Source organism: Sylvia atricapilla, chromosome 5 (assembly GCF_009819655.1).
Source record: "Sylvia atricapilla isolate bSylAtr1 chromosome 5, bSylAtr1.pri, whole genome shotgun sequence".
NCBI classification, from domain to species: Eukaryota; Metazoa; Chordata; class Aves; order Passeriformes; family Sylviidae; genus Sylvia; species Sylvia atricapilla.
Window position 1 is genome coordinate 60,427,279 of NC_089144.1, and position 20,100 is coordinate 60,447,378.

Sequence of the window (20,100 nt, forward strand, 5' to 3'; positions counted from 1 at the left end):
AAAGTGAAATCCTCTTAACAGTGAAGAAAATGCAGTAACAGAACCAGTGTCTAAAATAACTGCCTATAGCACCAGAAGAGGTATGTTATACAGTGTTTTTGAGTTTTCCCAAAGCATCTCATCAGTTCCTCTTCTCTAACTTGCTGCAAAAGCCTGGGGAAAAACGGCATCCTTCACATGCCGTGTCCCATTTAATGCTTGGTCTCCCTCCCAAGACTACAGTTCAGCACCACTTGTGGCCTAACGACAGGCACAGCTGTCCAGCAGTCTTTGCAATACGATCAACTCGATTTGCAGTAGTGCACTGCACACCTTACAGGCTTTTCTCCTCCTCATTCCCAGCAGACCTGGGCAGAGTATGAACAGACTTGGAAACAAAATCATTCCTCTCAAGGACAAACCTCATCTGAACAACCAGTTCTGACATAACTTTTAGGACAGCTGGCGTGGCAAATACACTTTGAATGCTCTCCTTCAAGAGATGCAATCTTTAACACATGGGAACAGCTCTGTTCAGTAACCATATCACAATGGAATTTAAAACCCTTTCTACAAGGGCTAGTCGAGCACAGGAAAATTTTTACTGAGCCAGAACTGTAACAGGGCAATTCAAAGATCTTTTGTAAAAATGTAAAAAACCCTTTGTTAGTAGAAATCAACTTAAGAACGAAGCACAAGATTATCTTCTTCAAATTAATACTCAGCTGAAACTGCTGCCAAGTTAAACCAAAACTTCCACTGCCCAGATCCTATTTCAGGAGACCAAAGTAGCAGTTTCTAGAGTTCTGTTGGCTTTTAGCTTAACCAGAACCAAAAGCCAACTTGTGTCTTTATGACTTACCATCATACACCTTACCACTAAGGTGTATGATTCATGGGAAAATGTTTCTTCCAGACAGATACCACATTCTCCACATATGGACAGGAATTTTACACACACTCATTGCAGCAAAACTTTCTTACATGAAATAAACTTTGGGGCAAAGCATCACAAACAAGCAGACTCTTTGTGTACTGGTTTCTGGTTTGTTTTTTTTTTTAGTTGACTTATATGTTCCAAAGTAGATTATTTTTTCCAAGACCAAGGCAAATACAGCAGAAGCAGTACAGATAAACAGATCTATTAAGCCAAACACAATTCTTTGAAAATTTGCAGTAGTTATTCTAAAGACTGAATATAATTTGCTTTCAAGAAATCAGACCTTAGTCTAGACAAAGCAAACTGTGCTATTAGCCAGCTGTTAGGTGGAATACTATGAGCTCTGGCAATGACAGATTTTATTCACTGTTTGATCACCAACTGTTTTTTCTGCAGGTAAAAAATTTAGTCACTACCACTGTGGAAACCAAGGTGTTTTACAATCCTGGCTGTATCAGCAAGAGTAACGATAACATTCTGTTTTACAGTTTCAGTCCTCATTAACTCTTGGCTTAAGACAGCTGACATTACTTACCAGCACTAAAAGTGTAATTTTAAGGGCTCCCAGGACAAATACTTCTATATAAAGAAAAAACTAAGTTTCTACAGAAACTAACACTCAGCATGATTGACTTCACCATATTCCTGCTATTAGTCTGGTTTCAATCATCAATCCAAAGTTCCATCTAAACAAAATGAACTAGAAAAGGTTTGGTTGAACATGTTAACTAATGAGCTGGCACCCCAAAAGCTTCATAACTTCAGCAGGGCAGGACAAATCCTCTGGACAGAGCTGAACTTCCTAAATGTACAGAAATGAAAAGCCAGTCTTGTAGGCACTTTACAAATGGGTCCTTCACCTCAAACACAGCGGGATACCGTTGATTAAAAACCAAAATCAGTAACTTTAGTTTTTAGATACCAAGAAGGATATCTTGTTCATTCCCTGACTTTAGAAATTAAATTCTTTTGCTGGATTTGGTAGCCTTGGTATCCTAAAAATCCATCTGTCCCTTAGGAAAGAACAATCCAGGTAAGTATTTCTCCATCCTGTGCAAACAGAAAAGCAGAAAACCAGAAACTGACTTTTAATGAAAATATGGCTCCAGCTGCTGAAGGCTATCTAGTAGCATTTAAAGCAGCACTTGGGATATTTCACATGTTTTCCAGGGTATTATCCTGTCATCCACTAAACAGCTGAGACAGGAAAAAAATCTCCAAAGTGTAGCTGGCAAAAAAACAAAAGTGCAAATAGTAAAGTTATATGTGTAGGTTTTTATACGGGTATGAAACTTGTATTTGTGGCCCACTGAGGAGCTCTCTTTAGTCTATCACTTAAAGACCAAAACACTATTATGATCAGTGAGTTGAGTGTGACAAATCCAGATGAGTGTTTGATGGAAATGCATAGGCTGTAGCATTGCTCTTCAATCACAGTGAGTAAGACCTTTTCAAAAGATGCAGTTGCTCTGACAAACAGCTCTTTCAGATCTTTGGCAAATCTTGGGCTAACCAAATGTAAAATCAGTTTTAACACATTAATTGAAAAGATGTAAAGGCATGTCAAAATACAATGGGAACAGATATCTGGACCTACAAATATTTCATCATCAACCCTTGTACTTGACTTACGATTCTTCTCTCCACTCAAATGAAATCTGTTTTTGAAACAGCACAGAAGTTTCTGCTCTCCAAATCTGCAACACTGTAGTGTTTAAAACTTTAGGCCACAAAACATCCCAAATTGTCCTGGGTTTTTAACTGTTCCACTAAGCAGTACATGGTTTGATGAGGTGAGCATTCTTGTTCTTTTCCTGTAAAGCACCTGGCACAATTAGGTCAATGAACAGATCTCCTAGTCATTATAGTCAACCATAAATTCTCTGTAAACCAGAAGCCAGGCTAAGAAGCAAACCTGAACAGCTGAACAGGATGCTGATATCAAACCCTTTTGCCACCTAATTTTTCCAGTACCATTGGTGCACCATTTATCTCAGGCTCCCATGAATGACCCTCAGCAGAGCACTGCAGCAGCTCAGGGGGCAAAGGAAAAGGCTTCACACCAAGCTGCAGGTGAGGCAGCAATGCTTGCACCATCCCCTTGGAAAGTAGCCACATGCAAACACTGCACTGCCACAGGAGCCAAAGTATGGAGCACTGGCAGCTGCAAACCAGATGATGATGTCTGGAGGGAAAAATCAGCAGGGAAGTCCTCCAGGACAAAAGCAAGTATGGCTAAGCATATTTAAGTGTAGAAGAGAAAGCTCTTCCTCCAGAAACTGTACACTCTTCAAGGAAAAAGAAAAAACCAAAACAACCTATAAATCAAAAGCTGAGTTAGCCATCAGTAGCATGAGACAAACCTGAACAAAAACTAAGAGAATGAATACAAAAATACCATTTGACATCCTTCTTACAGATCTAGACCTAATAATATGATGAATCACAAACACTTTCATCTCCTTTATATATTAGGATTCAAAAAGAATATATACATCTTCACAAAATGCATTTCGTTGTCATATAATATAAGTGGATTGAAAAGAAATTTGCACTTTGAAAAAATTTGAAGGAAAAAAAAGTATGAGAATATTCCCTCACATTTCTCCACAAAATTTCTTCTTTAAAACACGACAAGCAAAGGGCACAGAGATTGGACCTAGAAAAACATTTTTCTCCTGATGATATTCTGTACATTTTACTGTATTTACACTGAAGTAAATGAGTAGAAGTCTGAAGAAATTAAACACTTTTGAGTGCTAAAATCAAAACATAAGCATACAATTTTTTTAATTTCAGTATTTTAAAGTACAGAAAGTGGAAACTATGAATATCAGATACAAATTTAAACAAAGCCACTTGTTCTCCCCTAGAATAATCAATGTGAACTACTTATAGAAACTTACAAATTTAAAGTAAAATCAAAACAAAATAAATACTGTACATACACTTTCCCTGCCTGCAGGCAAAAGAGGATGGGAAATACTGTTATGAATTGAAAAAAATGCTCTTAAAGCTGCAGCATCCCATTTCCCAGCCAGATACTTAACACAGTAGTGCGTTTCTGTAAAAAGGAAGACACACATACACCGACCCCTACTGAGCAGACAAGCTAATATTTTCAGAAACATTAAGAAGGAAAGATAGAAATTAGACTATGAGAGTAGAAAAAGGAGGAAAAGACAAATGGGCCAGCAAAACATTACTACAAAACTAGTAAATATAGCAAAGAACTAGCCCCGTTTCTTTTTTTTTTTTTTTTTTTTTCAAATTCCATGTTTGTTTTAAAAAAAAAAAATCACCAAAGCATTGGCAGCAATAGACATTTCCCAGCACAAGTGACAATACATATCAATATAATCTCTTAAAGTGATCCCTTTCATTCCCTTCCCACAGCATGAAACTCTTATGGCTTAATTTATATTAAAAGTAGAAAAAGTCCTTTTTTTTCCAAAGAGAAATGCAGCCTATGAAGAACATGCATCTCCTTATCAGTGCTACTTTCATTTCCCATCCACTGCATGACTTAGCATTCATACTCTCCCACAAAGAGGGTTACCAGGGTGTTTTTTTGTTGGGTTTATTTTTTTTTTTTGGAAAAATGGATGTTGCAGCTTTTAATCTTGCTTAACAATAAACAGTAAGGCCCTTGGTTCCATTTATATTTCTTCTGTCAAAGAGTAGTGCTGGGCTCACTCAGCCCCAGAACTACAAACAGCTTTTAATGGTCTGGAAGTATTATGTGAATGACACTCTGGAAAGACACAAGGCTTGGGGGTCATGGTGGGAGTGTGAAGGGACAGGTGGGCATGTGGAGCCTAAAGGGGACACTAGCCACTGGGTCATTCTAGTTTCAGTTCTGCTTAGTCTCCACAGCTACCAAAAAGGGGGTAGGCAAGATTCTCACCAGCTCTGGCTTTGAAATCCTGCAAAAAATTTCAACACTTGCAACTTTATGGTCTTGTGAGTGAAGGTAGCTGATGCCTCAGAGCAAAGCTCAGGGAAAGCTGAAGCATCTGAAATGTGGTGATGACACTGTGCTCTCTTACATCTCTACCAAAGGTAACACAACCACTTCAACCACCAAAAACAAAAATCAAACCCCCCTGTGTGATCAGAAAACAACAATTTTAACTCTCAACATCTAACCCTTCCAAAATTCTCTTGAAGAATGAATTCATGTGGAGTATAACAGGTTGCATAGGTAATCTACCTCAGAGGTCAACAAAGGCTACCCTGTAGCCAGGGTTTATTAGCAAGTATAGTAGGAGAAGAAAAGGGAAAGTTGCTGGAAGAGTCTTTGATATAGCTTCTAGGTGGTCTTTCCATCTTCATGTCTGTTTCTTTTTTTTTGCAATTGTAGGAACATGAGAACTTAAGAGAGTGGGAAAACCCCTACAATATTTCATTTCCTAATGTTCTGCCTACCAAAAAAAAAAAAAAAAAACCAAACAAAAAAAAAACCAACAAACTTGAGTTTTATGCCAAATGCGAGTTCTCTGACTTTTCAAAAAAGATTATCCTTGAAAACAAGTTTCCATAGCAGGCAGAATTTGCTGTTGTCCAGACAGTGTTCCCTACTCCCTCCCTCTTCCACCCCAAGTGAGACAGCAAGGAAAAAAACTGGGCTTTTTCTCTCCACTACAACAACACAAGGTTCAGTCCATCTACAGAAAGACTGGTGCAGAAGTGATTTCAGCTAGAACACAATAAATATATCTCTACATACAAGTACACAAAACAAGTGAGGTCACCACATCCTCTTCATGAGCTACCAGGAGATTTCTTTTTTCCCCTTTGTTGTTTTTCTTTTTTTTTTTTTTTTTTTTTTCTTTTAATACTGCTCAACATGGCAATTTCTTTTGAATTACTTGTTCTGAGTTGGAACATCAGATTTAATTTCTGCTGGAAGCATGGATATTTGAAGAAAATGGGAATGAACCTCTGCCTGTTGACAGCCTGTGAGGAGACTATTACATAAACTCATGACAGTGGAGAGCCACTTAGAAAAAAAAAAAAAAGCTAGAAAATTAGAGTAAAAGAAAGGATAAAACCAAAAAGAAATAATATATATGGGTCCAGCCATATCTAAGTTTCAACACTAAGATACAGATAAATAGCATGGATGGTGGTCAAAAAAGGGACTTTGTATAAACGAATCACATGTACAAGAAAGCATACTCTGTATTTTTAAATTCCTTACTCCAGATTCTATTCTGGCATACTTTTACATCAGACAAAAATCTGTCTTTAAGGAGAGAGAACTCATTCCTTATTCTGCTCTGAATCTGATTGCTGCCCTAAACTGGAATTTTCTATCATCAGAAATTGCAGAGCCAGCAAGAAGGAAACAGTTTGGTTTAATATGCTAAAGCTAAAACAGTTTCCAAAGCCTGGCAGGCATTAAACCATTTGCTCAAGTTTAAACGACGAGAAAATTTATATGGGTATATTATTTTAACTAATATTGACAACATAGTTTATTTCTTTGACTTACTTTGGTGAGAACATATTAGAAGATAGTTAAAATATTCTCTTTTAACTATTTCCATCTAGAAAACATAGCACCTGAGAACAGCAAGTCTTTACAGTCATTTTCAGCACCTGTAGAACACTTTTTAGCTTATCTTCTGCTTTTTAGAAATCCTTGACTATTTCCAATCCCAGTATTCTAAAAGCTGATAGCTCGTGTTAAATTAAAAAAAAATATTAAAAAGACTAAAAACTTGGTTTTGTGAAACATTAATTAGCAAACAAAAAATAAGTTTAAAAATTCACCCATACAAGTCACAAAACAAGTCAAGTCATCCTAATGTAAAAGTAGGGCTGCAAAAAACACTCCTGTAATTTCCAAGCTCCAGACATAGTAAAGCTATGAAAGCTATCTGACTTTTTTTTTTCTTTTTTTTTGCAGTGACACTATATTTTGATGTTTCTCCCTTTAGAAACAGGAGTGCTAAATGGTCCTGACCCTGCAGCAATAAAAAATACCTGACATCAGAACTCTTTCCACAAATTTCTAAAGGCATTCATAATCTAGCCTAAATAAAAAGTAACTCTGCACAAAGATTCTGGAAAATAAAACTGACTTTGTTTTTAAACCACAAGAGAAAATTATTCCAGTATAGGATATGGAGGAAGGAAAAATTGGTATGGAAAATTAAAATCAATTTGATGACTTGGACAACTATGCAGGAATATTTTTACTCTTACCAATCAAAAAAATAAAAACCCAACCAACTAACAATATTGTTGTCACTAGCATAATGTTTACACTTTGGCTGGACCCTGCAAAATGCCCTTTTTCCAGAATCAAGTAAAAGTATTCCCCTTTCTGCCTTCATCCCCGTCCCTCAGAAGTTAAATATTTAATTTTATATTACAGAAAAATACAAATTTTAAATCAAAATTATTTACAATAATTCAGAACTGGCATTTGCTATCAGCTCTGTATGAAGCCTGACACAAATGATCATTCTGATACCAGTAAGCTACTTAAATGCTTATATATATGGACCACTTAAGACTTTTAATTTGCTGTCTCGCCCAGCTTCAAAAGCAACATGTTCTCCTGCTTTCATGACTCTTCAGTAAAATGTGTTTAACATACAATAATGACAACACTTTAATGCTTCTTCCATGCTACATTAAGTAAAATGCCAAATCTTATGACTGTAATGTGTATCTTATGAGTTATCTGAGAGCAACTGTTCAGAAGAAACATTTATGTAACTGATGTCCCCGTTCCTCCGAAAGATATATCGAGTCTTCCTCCTTTGTACCAACTGTTAAACAACTTGTACAAATACAGTTTCAGGGAGTCTTTTTACAGAAGAAAATCATCACAGACAGATCATCAGGAGGAAAATATGTACTCAGATTTGGAGGAAAGAGGTGCAGCTTAAAACAAGTTAGCTACTGGACTGACATAAGAAAATTCTTGCATTTAGCAGTCTCTTCTAGTCCATTAAATAAATAAATTTGATATTAAAAAGGACAGGTCAAAAAAATAATTAAGCTGGCAGAGAATAAGCAACTTGCAAGTCAACAGAAGCCCAGCCAATAGCTTACAAAAAGCAGGAAACAAAAAAGATTCCTTATGCCTTAATTTAAAAAATAATTAATAATGCATCTCACCCCTATTTAAGACTATAACCTGAATATCAAATTTAGGAGTCCAGACTAATCACAATTAATGTGGCTCTCCACTGCACCAAGCACACATTATCGAAACAATTTAAAACTTTCACATTATTAAATCTAAATTAATAACCCCCCCAGAAAAAGTCTTCCAAATAAATAGTTTCTTAAATGAATTTTAAAGTTGTGAAAAATCTATCAGAAATAAATTATTGATAAACCACCTTCATCATCTTCCCCTCATTAATTTAGGTCAGAAACTACCAGCAACAAATGATATTCAAGCCCTGATGAGAGACTATTTCTCACAGTCCATGTCTCTCTGAAGATTTCCCCGTTCCCGTATGGTTATTGCTGAGCAGGTGTGGCACAGTGAAAATGCAGCATTGGGTTGGGTTTTTTGTGTGTTTTGCTTTTTTTTTCTTTTTCTCTTTTTTTTTTTTTTTTCTTTTTCCTTCTTTCGTTCATCAGGCAGTGTTTTCTATGGTACATGCAAGTCTGCTTCAAAGCAGAGGAATAACAGCAGCTCCAGGCTCTGTTGCCCTCAATACTGGTCTGTGTAGGAAAGACAGCAGTAGTAGAAGTAGCAGCTATGTTAAACAAAGAAGCGTGCATGGCCATTCCGGTTCAGCTTCAGGATCTTCCCAAGGCGTTGTTTAGCAGTTGCCATTCCTTTCTTTGGACGTTTGCCTGAAAAACCCAAGCAAGGACTTCAGTCAAGAATTTCAGAATGAATTTTAATCATTCTACAACAATGGTGAAACCAACTTTCAAACTGGAGCAGGCAAAATTTTCATCACAATCAGGTTGAAAAATAAATGGGGAACCAGAATAGTTAAACACCCCCAAGAACTGTTTTCCCTGAAGTCTGGCTAGAATTATCATAAATAAAATGAGTATATTATTTACAAATAAAGTCTATGAAGGGCAGTGAGTGTAGTCAGGGAGAATTTAAACTAGGCTTCCTGAATTTTACTCAATTCCCTTGATTAATTATTCCCTTGAGTAAATTACAGAATATAAACCAGAAACTAAAATCTACATAGTATGCTCATCAGATTATTTCTGAAGTGCTAGAACTTCTAAACCTTCATTTCAACAAGCAAATTTGATTCAGGCCAGTTAGATCTCTCATAATTCCACCTCCCCATACTCTGTGCCAAAATCTGAGTGTCGACAGCATGCTCACTGTGTATTCTTCCTCAAGGTCTAATCCTGTCCTTTACCTAGTTTCTGCATTTAGTTTTTTACTTCCCTCCCCCAGCCCGCTTTGGCAAGGGGATGGAGATAAAGCATTACCTTTAGTTGCCTGGTTGCTGATGGGGGGTGGATTTGATGCTGGCCTCTTTGTTGGGTGCAGTGGCACAGACAAGGACGTTTCACCATAAGGCCTGTCAGGGCTAAGGCTGCCATCACTCAGCTGACATTCTGTTTGCATCAGGCTGGAGTCTCGCGTATATTTGGCATGCTGAAAACTCAAGCTGTTGCTGTGGACTATGCTTCTGTTTTCCTGAACCTTAAGACTGCCTTCTGTTGCACCCTCCTTCTTGAAATATTTTTGAGCTTTATTTGCATCCTAGTATAGAAATGAGAAGAAAAGATGTACAAGTTAGTAGCTTCTGGCTACAGATTCACTCCAATTTTTCCAATTATACTACTGCATCTTTGAAACAGGTATTTCAGTTCCACCACTATCTGACCATTTTATGATCCACCGCCTCTTTCAGAATAGATGCCTCTTAAAGATAACATACAACATAGTCTCTGTGCAAGCTTTTCCACGTGCACCTGAGGGCAATGCTACAGTTTAAGTACATATACTAATGTACTCAATTCCTCTACTTCCTGTTTTCAGCTTGCAGTGTCCAAAACAAATGCAATCGCTCTTGATTAAACCAGCCACTATAACAAGCCGTACCACAATCCCTGACTGCTTTAATAGGTAATTTGTTTTCACTATTCAGCTGACAAAAGAATAAACCCTAAATCGGTAATTACAAACTCTAAAGGAGTACCATGTAGTCAGATATTCTTGCAAAACAAACACTACAAAACATGCAGTCTAAAACAGTGCTATTTGGTGGCTGTAATTTTGCAACTTTAGTTGTTCTATGTTAGTTAATTATTCTAATACTTCTAATACAGGCCAGTTCAGAACTATTAAAAAAGTTCACAGTGTAGAAAAGCTCAGGGTATAAAACACACAACCTTTCATTCCTTGCTGGATTCCATCTGGACATCAGAAAAAAAAATATTCCCACCTGCTAGCTGTTGAAAGCTTAAAGTTTAGCAGTACCAAGTTCCTAAGCAAGTATCATTGCTATACATATTATCTACATGTTTTACTTGCTCTGATGTTCTGCTCGGGAAAAACAATGAATAAACACTAGAGTGCTTCCTCAGTTAGAATGAATATAAATTTACACATTTTTAATGCAGTGTTTTTTATTTTTCAAGATATTGCCCTGAATACATTAATATTAAGCACTATGAGAGAAAAGAATTTGAAAGGAAAAAATCCAAAACAACAGTGAAAAAATGCATGACAAAAATTACCCAGTTATGAGAACCAGAAGTATCTGTCAGATATACAGTGTGTAAAGACCTGTCCACCATGCCTTTTGTACTAACAATTTCATGATCTCTTCTCTATAAAAATGTGTTCAATACGTTCCAAGTATTACTTTACCTGAGGGGTAATCCTCGAAGTTTCATTCAGGTGTCTAGTCCATGCTGAAGTTCCCAAGTCTCCTTCCTCTTCCTTCACAGACCCACCTAATGAGAAGTCCAACAAGCTTAAGTTTTAATACTTTCAGTCTTGCCATAACTTTCCCAATCTTGTAAGGATACCATAAAACTTTTAGATGGAAATAATTACGAGGGCTATTCTGATGACAAGGTAAGTTCGCCTCAGTTTTCAGAAGAAATATTTACTTTTTATAGAAAAAAAACAACAACAATGCAAAACCACAGAATACATCGCTTTAAATGTCAGTCTGATTTATTTAAAAGCTATTAATCTAATACCTACAAATCTAAAAATGTAACTTCAAGTGATTACTCAGCACTGCATCCAAAAGCAGGGAGCTGCAGTAGCCTTAGCTCAGATACCTACCACATTCTATGGTTTTGTGGCTCTGAGATGGTTGTCTGTCTTTATGCCGACTCCTGGGGTAGCTTCTGTGTTCCTGAAGAGAGGTTCTTTTATTTGTGCAGTCTGTGCTTTGAGTATGACCTGGTAAACATGTAGTATAGTGCAATCCTGCCATAGAAAGCATGCCCTGAATAGCTTCTTCTTCTGTACTTGTCGAGGTAGGACATTCCCTAGAAAAATCAAGGGAATAGCAAGCAGTTCAAAACAGAACTCTTTGAATAACTGATTTTTATATTGCTACAAAGTAAACCATAAATACATGCTAAAAGGTCTAACAGTTTATAAAAAGTGCCCACAATGTCCTTACTTTTTACTGGGAGTTTCATTTCTGGATGGCTTCTGGGTATTTTGACAAAGGTCTCTTGTGACCTTAGATTCCTCTTTGAAATTTGATGTTACTTCCTGCTTCTCTTCATCACCTGAGCTTTCTGACTCCTCTGTGGAGGAATCCTTCTGCTGAAACAAGAGGAAACAGTACACAGAATGGTCACCAGACCTTCCAAGTGGAGACTCTACCTTAGTTTATACTAAATGAAGAATTCAAAAGCTTCAAGGTCCAACTTTTTTTATACTCATAATATCCAGAATGCAGGTAAATCTGAATATAGCAGCTGAGATGCTGTATGTTCACAAATTTTGTAATACTGGTAAGTACATGTTCCAGAATACAGAAAGCATCTCCAAAAAGCATTTTTTACAAAGCACCACACATATTACACCATACGTCAATCACTGCCTTCTCTTTAATGAGAGCATTAATTATTCTTAGCAAGTATAAGGGAAAAAACCAGAAGTATGGTTCCAAGCAGCAGATAGAATTGATGCCTATTATATATAACAGGACACATTCTGCCCCAGAAAACTGCTTCTGGTACCTGCTCTCACAAAATATAACTTTCAACAGCACCATTTCTGATGAATGACAGATGCTCTCAGGTAAATCCAGAAGACAGCAGGAACAGAGACATAACAGCTGTTGCCTCTCTTACAGAGGCACAGCCTCATTTCATGAATGAAAGAGCTTTCAGCTCCTGCTGAGATTACAGCTTGTATGGGCAGGAGCTTCTCAAAGGTGGAGCAACCATATGTGACTCAATATGCCTTTACAGGAAGCAAGGGCTGCAGTACATATGTTCCATCTTGCTAATTCAGACTAATCTATTTTCAACAAGTACAGAGAACATCACAATTTTTTTTTCAAGCTAGGGAATACAGGTGACACTCAGCAGAGGTTTTGAAAACAGAATATCAGAACATGGAGGAGCCATAATCCTTGAAGACTGACACACCATTATCTCCGCCATCAAAAACAGAACTGGAATGAACAAAATACAGTCTATCACCAAGAGGTATTTTTATACAACAGTTTCGTTCATATGAGCAGCTTCCTAATCTCTGACCCTTAGAAAGGGACACAAATGGGCAATCAAATTATAACTATGACTCAATGTTAGTAATAAACGTATTATTTTGTTAAGATCCTCTTCAGTACAATATAAAAACATTTAATGGATTTACAGGTGCTAGTGAGAGAATTAATTTTGGATATGTAATGAAAGACAAATTTCAACATGCAGAAAAGTTATTCCATTAGATTCTGTTAGAAATTAGAAAGCAGGAGAATATGGAAAGAACTAAGAGAGTAAGTATAGCATAAATATGAAACGTTCACTCATTTACAAAGTCATACAAAACTGGCTATATTCTCCCGTGAAGATGAAAAATCTCACTTCTGAGTAACCACTGATTCTGTGTCTTAGAAAAGGAAATCTTCTGAGCCAAAGTTGCTGGCAATGCAGTTTAGGAAACCAGAAAAAAACCACACTGTGAAGGTTCCTATGACTTAGTCCAACATCTAGATTAGGTAATGACAAAAGACAGCAAATATAACAAAAAAAAATCTTGACCATCATGAAAAAGGTAGGAGTTTGAAGACTTCTTGTAAAGTCATATAACAGGCTGACAACTGAAAGATCAAGGCATTAGCATTCCAGAAGCACGAAACAAAAATGTGAGGTAATCACTTCACCTTACTGCTAACCAATTAAAATTGAAATTACTAAATACAAACCGCATTTGCAAATTAAAAAAGAACTGAAGTATTTATAGACATATATGCACATTTCTAAATTTTAGAAGTTGTATTGAAAAATATGTTTGTAAATATCTATACATACGTGTACATTCATACCCTTTATTTAATTCTGAAGAAATCACCACAATCTGGATCCTCAAATGGAAGATTCCCTTCTATTTCCAATGGTCTAAAATCCTTGAACAGGAATTAGCCACTGCAGGCTGTTTATAAAACTGAATTCCTGTAAGATTATTTCCTATTGACTATGCTCTAAAATGAAACTGTGTGGTACATACTCGAAATTCAAATGATGAAATTTAGACTTGTTATTAAAGAAACAAATAAAGCAACTAGGATCTGACTTTTCTCAGACTTTGCTTGTTCCAGAGCAGGGCTCATCATCTGTCAACCCCACCTCAATGACAAAGAAGATAAAAATTTGGCAAGATAGCGTATCTTATCTTTTTTTCTCAACACTAAAATAAAAGAAGAATGAAGCAGCACATTGTTTCAGATATTAATCTGAGCAAGAATTAATTACTTTGTTATTGCTGCTTTAACACAAACATTGACCAGATAAATCTGAAGTACTTGAGCAAATTACACTTAATTGCTTCATTAATTTCTGAGACTTTTGTCTAGATGTACCTGTGTAGTGCAATCAGGCTCAGATTCTTCTGAATCAGAAATATCAGAGTACTCTGAGGATCCATTCCTGAGTTCTGATTTCACACTTTCAAAGAACACTGCAGAGAGAAGAATTAAAATATAAGACACGACATTTACTATGATAATATTTAACAATTACTTTAGAAGCAAAACCCAAGAAACACATATTTCAGCAGTCTGTAAACAATGGCAAATGCACACACTGATCTGGTTCACAGGTTTACTGAGGATGACAATGAGATGTTTACTGCTAACTAATGGACTCCTCAAGCAATTGAGCAGACAAAGACAGGAAGAGGAATCAGGTGCAGCAGGAGTTTGTATTTCTTCATTCCAATAGAGCACCCACTCCAGAGACGGCAGCTTGGGCAGCTTCTGCTTTTTTGTACAGGCTGCAGTCAGAGCAGTTCTCACCAGCAAGTAGCCTTAAAAGACTGCATTTGTCCCAAAGAACCACAAGCAGGAAACACATTTCTAAGTGTTTGGATTCCAAGGCTCCAGGCCAGTGAGCTGTATGCATACACGTGTCAAGGGTGCTGGCAAAAATCTTGATTAAGTACAAATTTATTAAAGATGACAATGTGCAGTTCAGGTAGCACAAGTTTTTTGGAGAAAAGCAAAATGGGGTAAAAAAAATGGTGACTGTGTGTCAAGAAAGTAGGGTCTAATGAAAGAAATATCACTTTAAGAGTACTTGTAGTTTTGTACAAAACAATGCTGACAGCAAAGCTGCACAAATCAGAAATTAACTCTAGAAAGAAGTCAAGTAAAATTGAAATGTTGGTTTGTTTTCATCATAATTTTATATGAAACCACAAGGAAGAACGTAGTTCTTACCTACTATAATCATACAAGAATAAAGGATGTACCTGCAGTTCTAGTTGAGGTTTGCTTCTATTGAAGACTGTGGCAAAGATCACAATAGGGCATCAAATATATTTCAGGGGATATTACTGATTTCTAAACACTGCACAGTGATAATTACTTTTAGTCAGAAGAAAGCTAACATGAGACTTGTTATCAAAAAGTGTGTAACTTGAACAGCTGAGACCAAAAACTAGAGAAGACAAACTAAATTTAATATAGTATTGGAAAGAACCATGAGGAACATCCAAGCACACTAAATGAGCAACACCACCATATAGGAAATTAAGCTATATAAAGTAATGCTCAACATATAACAATAAAATTATTATTTTTAATTACTGCAGCTCAAAACAACCCAAGGGATTTCTGACGATAACTCATGCATTTGGCTCATTTCAAAAAAGCAATTAAGATTCTAGGATAAGCAACAGCATGAACAATACAGAAAATATAGTCTTAGAGATCAAAAGAATTTTCCTTTAGACTACTGTCTTTTCCAAGGAAATATACGGCTCTGTATGCCTCCAGCGACAAGCAGGAATATTCCCAAAATTGGGTGAATGAGAGCAGTCATTATCTGTGACATCAGGCTAAGACACTATGAATCAAAAAAAAATCTCAAACCACCTTCCCTTCATCCACGTGAAGTATCTCGGCCCAGTTAAGGACAGCACTTGATCTTTGTCCCTCTACTAACACTGGGTCACCATTTAAAACCAGGATCTTGGCATGACACACAAAGCTAGACAGAGCTTGATCTGTTCAAAGGCAATTGTCTGTGGGCATTCCTCTTGGCCTCAATCCCAGTAAGAACAGCTGTTATAGGAATAGGTAGTTCCTCTTCTGGAATTCTCTGCTGACAGTGCCTTTCTCCCCTCTCTCTCGAGTCTCAGTTATGGTAAAATAATCACACATAGGTAGTAACAGCAAGTCTGAAGATGGTCAATATTCAATTAAAAGTATCAGCAATAGTCCTGAGCGCTCAATTTTTGGAAGAACAATCTCAATGCTCACTTCTAGTTTTAAGTATATTTAATACATTTGGATACTTCCTGCCATATTCATTCTGTATCAAATAAGAGCAATAATTTTGAAGAAAAGTTACCATTTCTCTGTATAATTTAATCTTTGATTCAAGTGCAAAATTTAGTTTGGTTTACTTAGTTCAATGTTGGAAGGGGAAAACCACTACAGTAACCCTTCACTCAACAAGCTGTTGGTCCTTTTTCCAGAATACCCAAGAAAGAGTTCCTTCACGTACAGGCTTTTTAATACTGTCCTCTGTGACATTTGGAAGCACAGTCAACAGGGATTGTAGTTCGCTTTGTTAATGAAAATAATTAAATATTTTACTCAGGCTGACAGCAGAGTCAAATGTTACGGACTGTTGTGCAGGAAACTCAGGGAATGGTAAGTCTCCAGAGGAGTCTTATCTTTCAAGTGTTGACTTCTGTTTCCCAGCACACACCTTCTAAGTCCTTTTAAGCTGTGCTGTGAAAGGATGCAACTTATAATTAAGAGAGTTGAACAGCTATGTCAAGGTAATTCTATCTGCAGACAGATAGTGCTATTAAAATAGGCATAGTACCATTAAAATAGGCATTGGCAACAGGCATTCAATATTGATACTTGGCTAATACACTGCTGAACACCTGGCAGGAGGGCTTGAGGCTACCTAAAGACCAAAAAATATTAGTTCATAGTGAAGGGTGATTTAAACCACTGGAAAGTGGAGTTAAAGTGTTTTACAGGTTACCTAAAATCTTTCCTAACCTTGCAGATTACAAAGGTTGAATGTATAAGATTTCATTAATTTTAAATTATGTCTTATGACTTGTAGGAAATAAAGCGATTCATTAATAAAACACACAAAATTGTATGATCAACTACAAAATTGGCAAATTGAACAGGAAAAGTAAAATATAAAACAGATTTTAAATTAGCTACCTATTACAATCTTTCATTCTCTACAGTGAAATGATGTGATGAGCTTTTCACAATGAGGAATATTTTGGTTTTAAAAACAAAATCAAATCAGCATTCTTACATTATGAAGCAGACCTAGAGCAACAAATACTCATCCAGAACACCAATTAAATCTCCACTGTGGAAAATGCTGTACATAGCATTCAAGACAGCACTAACATAAAAAGGTGACTTTTACTTTTCATCTCTATCCTGTTAGCTTCTTCAGCTGACAGATATTTAAGAAGTATTTTGCATAACTTTTAACATTACCCCTCTGGTTTATTTCTTTATACTCTTTATATTTAGTCTGACTGAAATACTACAAACTGTAGTTATGCCCTCACTGAGGCCAACAAAATGTTCAAATTGATAGGACTTGGAGACAATCTTACTGTTCAGTGGTTTCTGGGCATCTGCATTTGCTTCTCCTTCAAATCCTGAGGGCTGGTCTTCTACCTTAACAGCTGTCTTTTTCGACCTTGTCCTGTCATCCTCATCTTCACTGTCTGCTGTGTAAAGACTTCGATCTGTAAATGGACGTCTCTCATCTCTTCTCACAGGAAAAAAAAAAAAAAAAGTAGTCAGTTTTTACTCTTAAAAACCTGAAGCAACTGTTTTCCTTTCACTATTGACAACATCCTCTCAAGACAGAACAGTAATACTCTTATGCTCATCTCTTTATTCAGAATTGTGGGCATTCCCATTTACTTCCTATGCAATTGTCACTGCCATAAAGAGACACAGTTTAACACCAGAGTACTTTGAATGAGGGGCACTCTTATAGACTGATACAAACAACTTTCTTCTACTTTGAAGCACTCCCTTCAGTACAGACCCTACTGAGCAGGTGAATGAAATGCTGTAACAAAGGAACATGCAAAGAATCCCTTCCTCTTCACTCCTAACTGTGGCTCCACTAGGGGACAGCAGACACAGACATTCCTTCTTTATTCCTAACGTGACTTACTGGCAAGAACTTAAGAGCTTTACAAACAGAAACATTAACAATTAGCATACTCTAGACCATAATGACCAGGAAAAAGTAGCCACAAGCAATCCTTTATACCTAATTATTCTTCCATTGGACAGCAGAAGACGAAGATCATTGTCTTTTGTTCTCCATTCAGGTACTGTAGAAGAGGGCTGAAAGGGCTTGTTAAACCTCCCGTTCAGTTTTGAGCTTGTGATATCCTAAAGAAGTAAGAGCAATTTTGCTTATTACTTATTCCTATGAACTCAACTGTTTTTTCTGTACTCCAGAGAAGATTAAATTCACTACTAGGATGGTTACCACCTGGATAACCAACTGAAAAAAAGCTCGGACAAAACATGTTTGGATGTAAAGAACTTCAAGAAATGACTGCACATTTTCCTTCCCTGAATCATCTATATTTTCCTGAAGCACGTGAAACAAATACAACTTTGCTATAATACTCCTTTTATGTTTGCCTTGGAGAAATACCAGCTCAGGCAAGCCAGAAGCTGGGCTTGGAACTGCTACAGCAACTCCTGGATTGGTTATGTGCTCCCTGATTCTAATATCTCAGAACTGATTTAAGGAAGCAAAACATCAATAATGGAAAGTAACCTGCCTTAAGCAGAACTTTCCTAGCTCAAAGCAATTTACATTTGACATATACTCTGAAACAATCTATATCTCATATGACAAAAGAGTTCTAGTTTGTATTCTTACACATCTTAAAACCATTTTCTTTTCAAGAGATTACAAAACGACTCCGGTTTTGTTTTTCCTTGCACATAACTTAATACTTGCCTCTTCCCACGGCGACATCTCCAGCCTTTTCAGTACCTCCCTAGTGTGGAGTTCCAGGATGTCCAGATTAGAAGGAGTTTTGGTAGCATGGTCTCGCAGCTTCCTCACCCTCCGTCTGGAGTGGTGGGGGGAAGCTGTTTCATGTGAAGATCGTGAAGTTGTAGACACACCAAGAATTCCCTGAGTTTTAACTAATTTGCTGTTTTCCTCCTGTAATTAAAAGCACTCTTCAGAACAGTCTCAGAGGAATAAATCCACATATTCAAGTGCTGCTTCTTATTCATCTAATTAAATATAAATTATGTAAGGAAAATTGTTAGATCTTTTAGAGAAATAAGTCTACATGTTTCATTTGGATTTGATGTAAAAAGTTTAGTTCCATTGCACCTCTTTCTCATTTAAGGCTTTTATGCTATCCCATAAGAGTAGTGCCACCAAAACACATGGTTTTATTCAGGAAGGCAGCACAGGGCAGACATGTACTGTACACAACAGATCACATCCCCTCAGATCCATTCCCTTCACATGGAAATGTGAGAATTTTTCAATAATCAATAACCACTGAAGAATAAAGGAGCAAGACACTGGTATGGGAAAGCAAAAAATCCTCTCCCACTGACTATGTAACACACAGCCACAAAACAGAAGTTAACAAAAGAGATGACAACTTGATAACTGGATCAGAACTAACTAACAAGTAGATAGGAGAATGGAATATGCACAGAATATCAAATTAAAGTCTTTAACAACACATTAACAATAATTATTTGAAGTAGTGAGAAGTAACTACACTTTAGAAATACTAACCTACAAATAATTTCACCATTAAAATCTAAAAATTAACAGAAAGTACACAAAACACTCACTATCCATTTTCTTTATCTGAAATACCCATAGCTTAGTATTCCAAACCATTCTCCTCTTGATGTTCCATTATTAACTGAATGGTAAATCAATTAAAAGGTGAATATGGTCAATCAGAAGCATAACTATGCTGGAGTTCTCTGATGCAAAGACTTATTTTCTGAAGTCCTACATAGGGTTGCCTCTGTTCTTACCTCTACAGAACGAATCACTTTAGAGAGCTCTTTGATGAGATGCCCAGGCCTAATGTTGTCTGGAATTTCAAAGGCATGTTCTGTTACAAGCTGTATGCAAAGGGAGAAGAAAAGATACTTAGTTCTTTTTTTTCTTTCCAGATAAAAGCAGAAATAATATGAAATAAACAACACTATAAGGGGGAAAAATAAAAGAGAAACCAGATTCATTTCTGTAATAATGACCATAAACTGCCAGCACTGATACACACACAGAGTAGCTTCCAGTCCAAGCTTTAAGAGTCAGCAGATATCTCTCAGTGTCTCCAAGAATCCAAAAAAGAGATAACACAAAGCCATACTGACAAGTAATTTTTTTTTCTTTACCCTCAGTACAGTAATGACCTTTTTTCCCTTTACCATGGTCAGTACAGAGCAATACTTCTGATATTCATTAGAGTTATGACTTGAAATATTTGTCAGGATGAAATTCCC

General features: G+C 36.6%; 1 protein-coding gene across 1 annotated transcript in view; it reads right to left on the minus strand.

Moving 5' to 3' along the window:
* Positions 1 to 3,372: 3,372 nt before the first annotated feature.
* KDM7A (lysine demethylase 7A) overlaps positions 3,373 to 20,100 on the minus strand; it is a 60,920-nt gene continuing 44,192 nt past the window's right edge. The window contains exons 11-21 of the mRNA XM_066319690.1: positions 19,627 to 19,716; positions 18,569 to 18,778; positions 17,861 to 17,985; positions 17,187 to 17,344; positions 13,939 to 14,036; positions 11,521 to 11,669; positions 11,175 to 11,383; positions 10,749 to 10,834; positions 9,359 to 9,635; positions 5,384 to 8,749; positions 3,373 to 5,343 (exon numbers count right to left, since the gene is read on the minus strand). Coding sequence (XP_066175787.1) covers positions 8,655 to 8,749; positions 9,359 to 9,635; positions 10,749 to 10,834; positions 11,175 to 11,383; positions 11,521 to 11,669; positions 13,939 to 14,036; positions 17,187 to 17,344; positions 17,861 to 17,985; positions 18,569 to 18,778; positions 19,627 to 19,716 — 1,497 coding nt within the window. The 3' untranslated portion in view covers positions 3,373 to 5,343; positions 5,384 to 8,654. The remainder of the gene's footprint in view (positions 5,344 to 5,383; positions 8,750 to 9,358; positions 9,636 to 10,748; positions 10,835 to 11,174; positions 11,384 to 11,520; positions 11,670 to 13,938; positions 14,037 to 17,186; positions 17,345 to 17,860; positions 17,986 to 18,568; positions 18,779 to 19,626; positions 19,717 to 20,100) is intronic.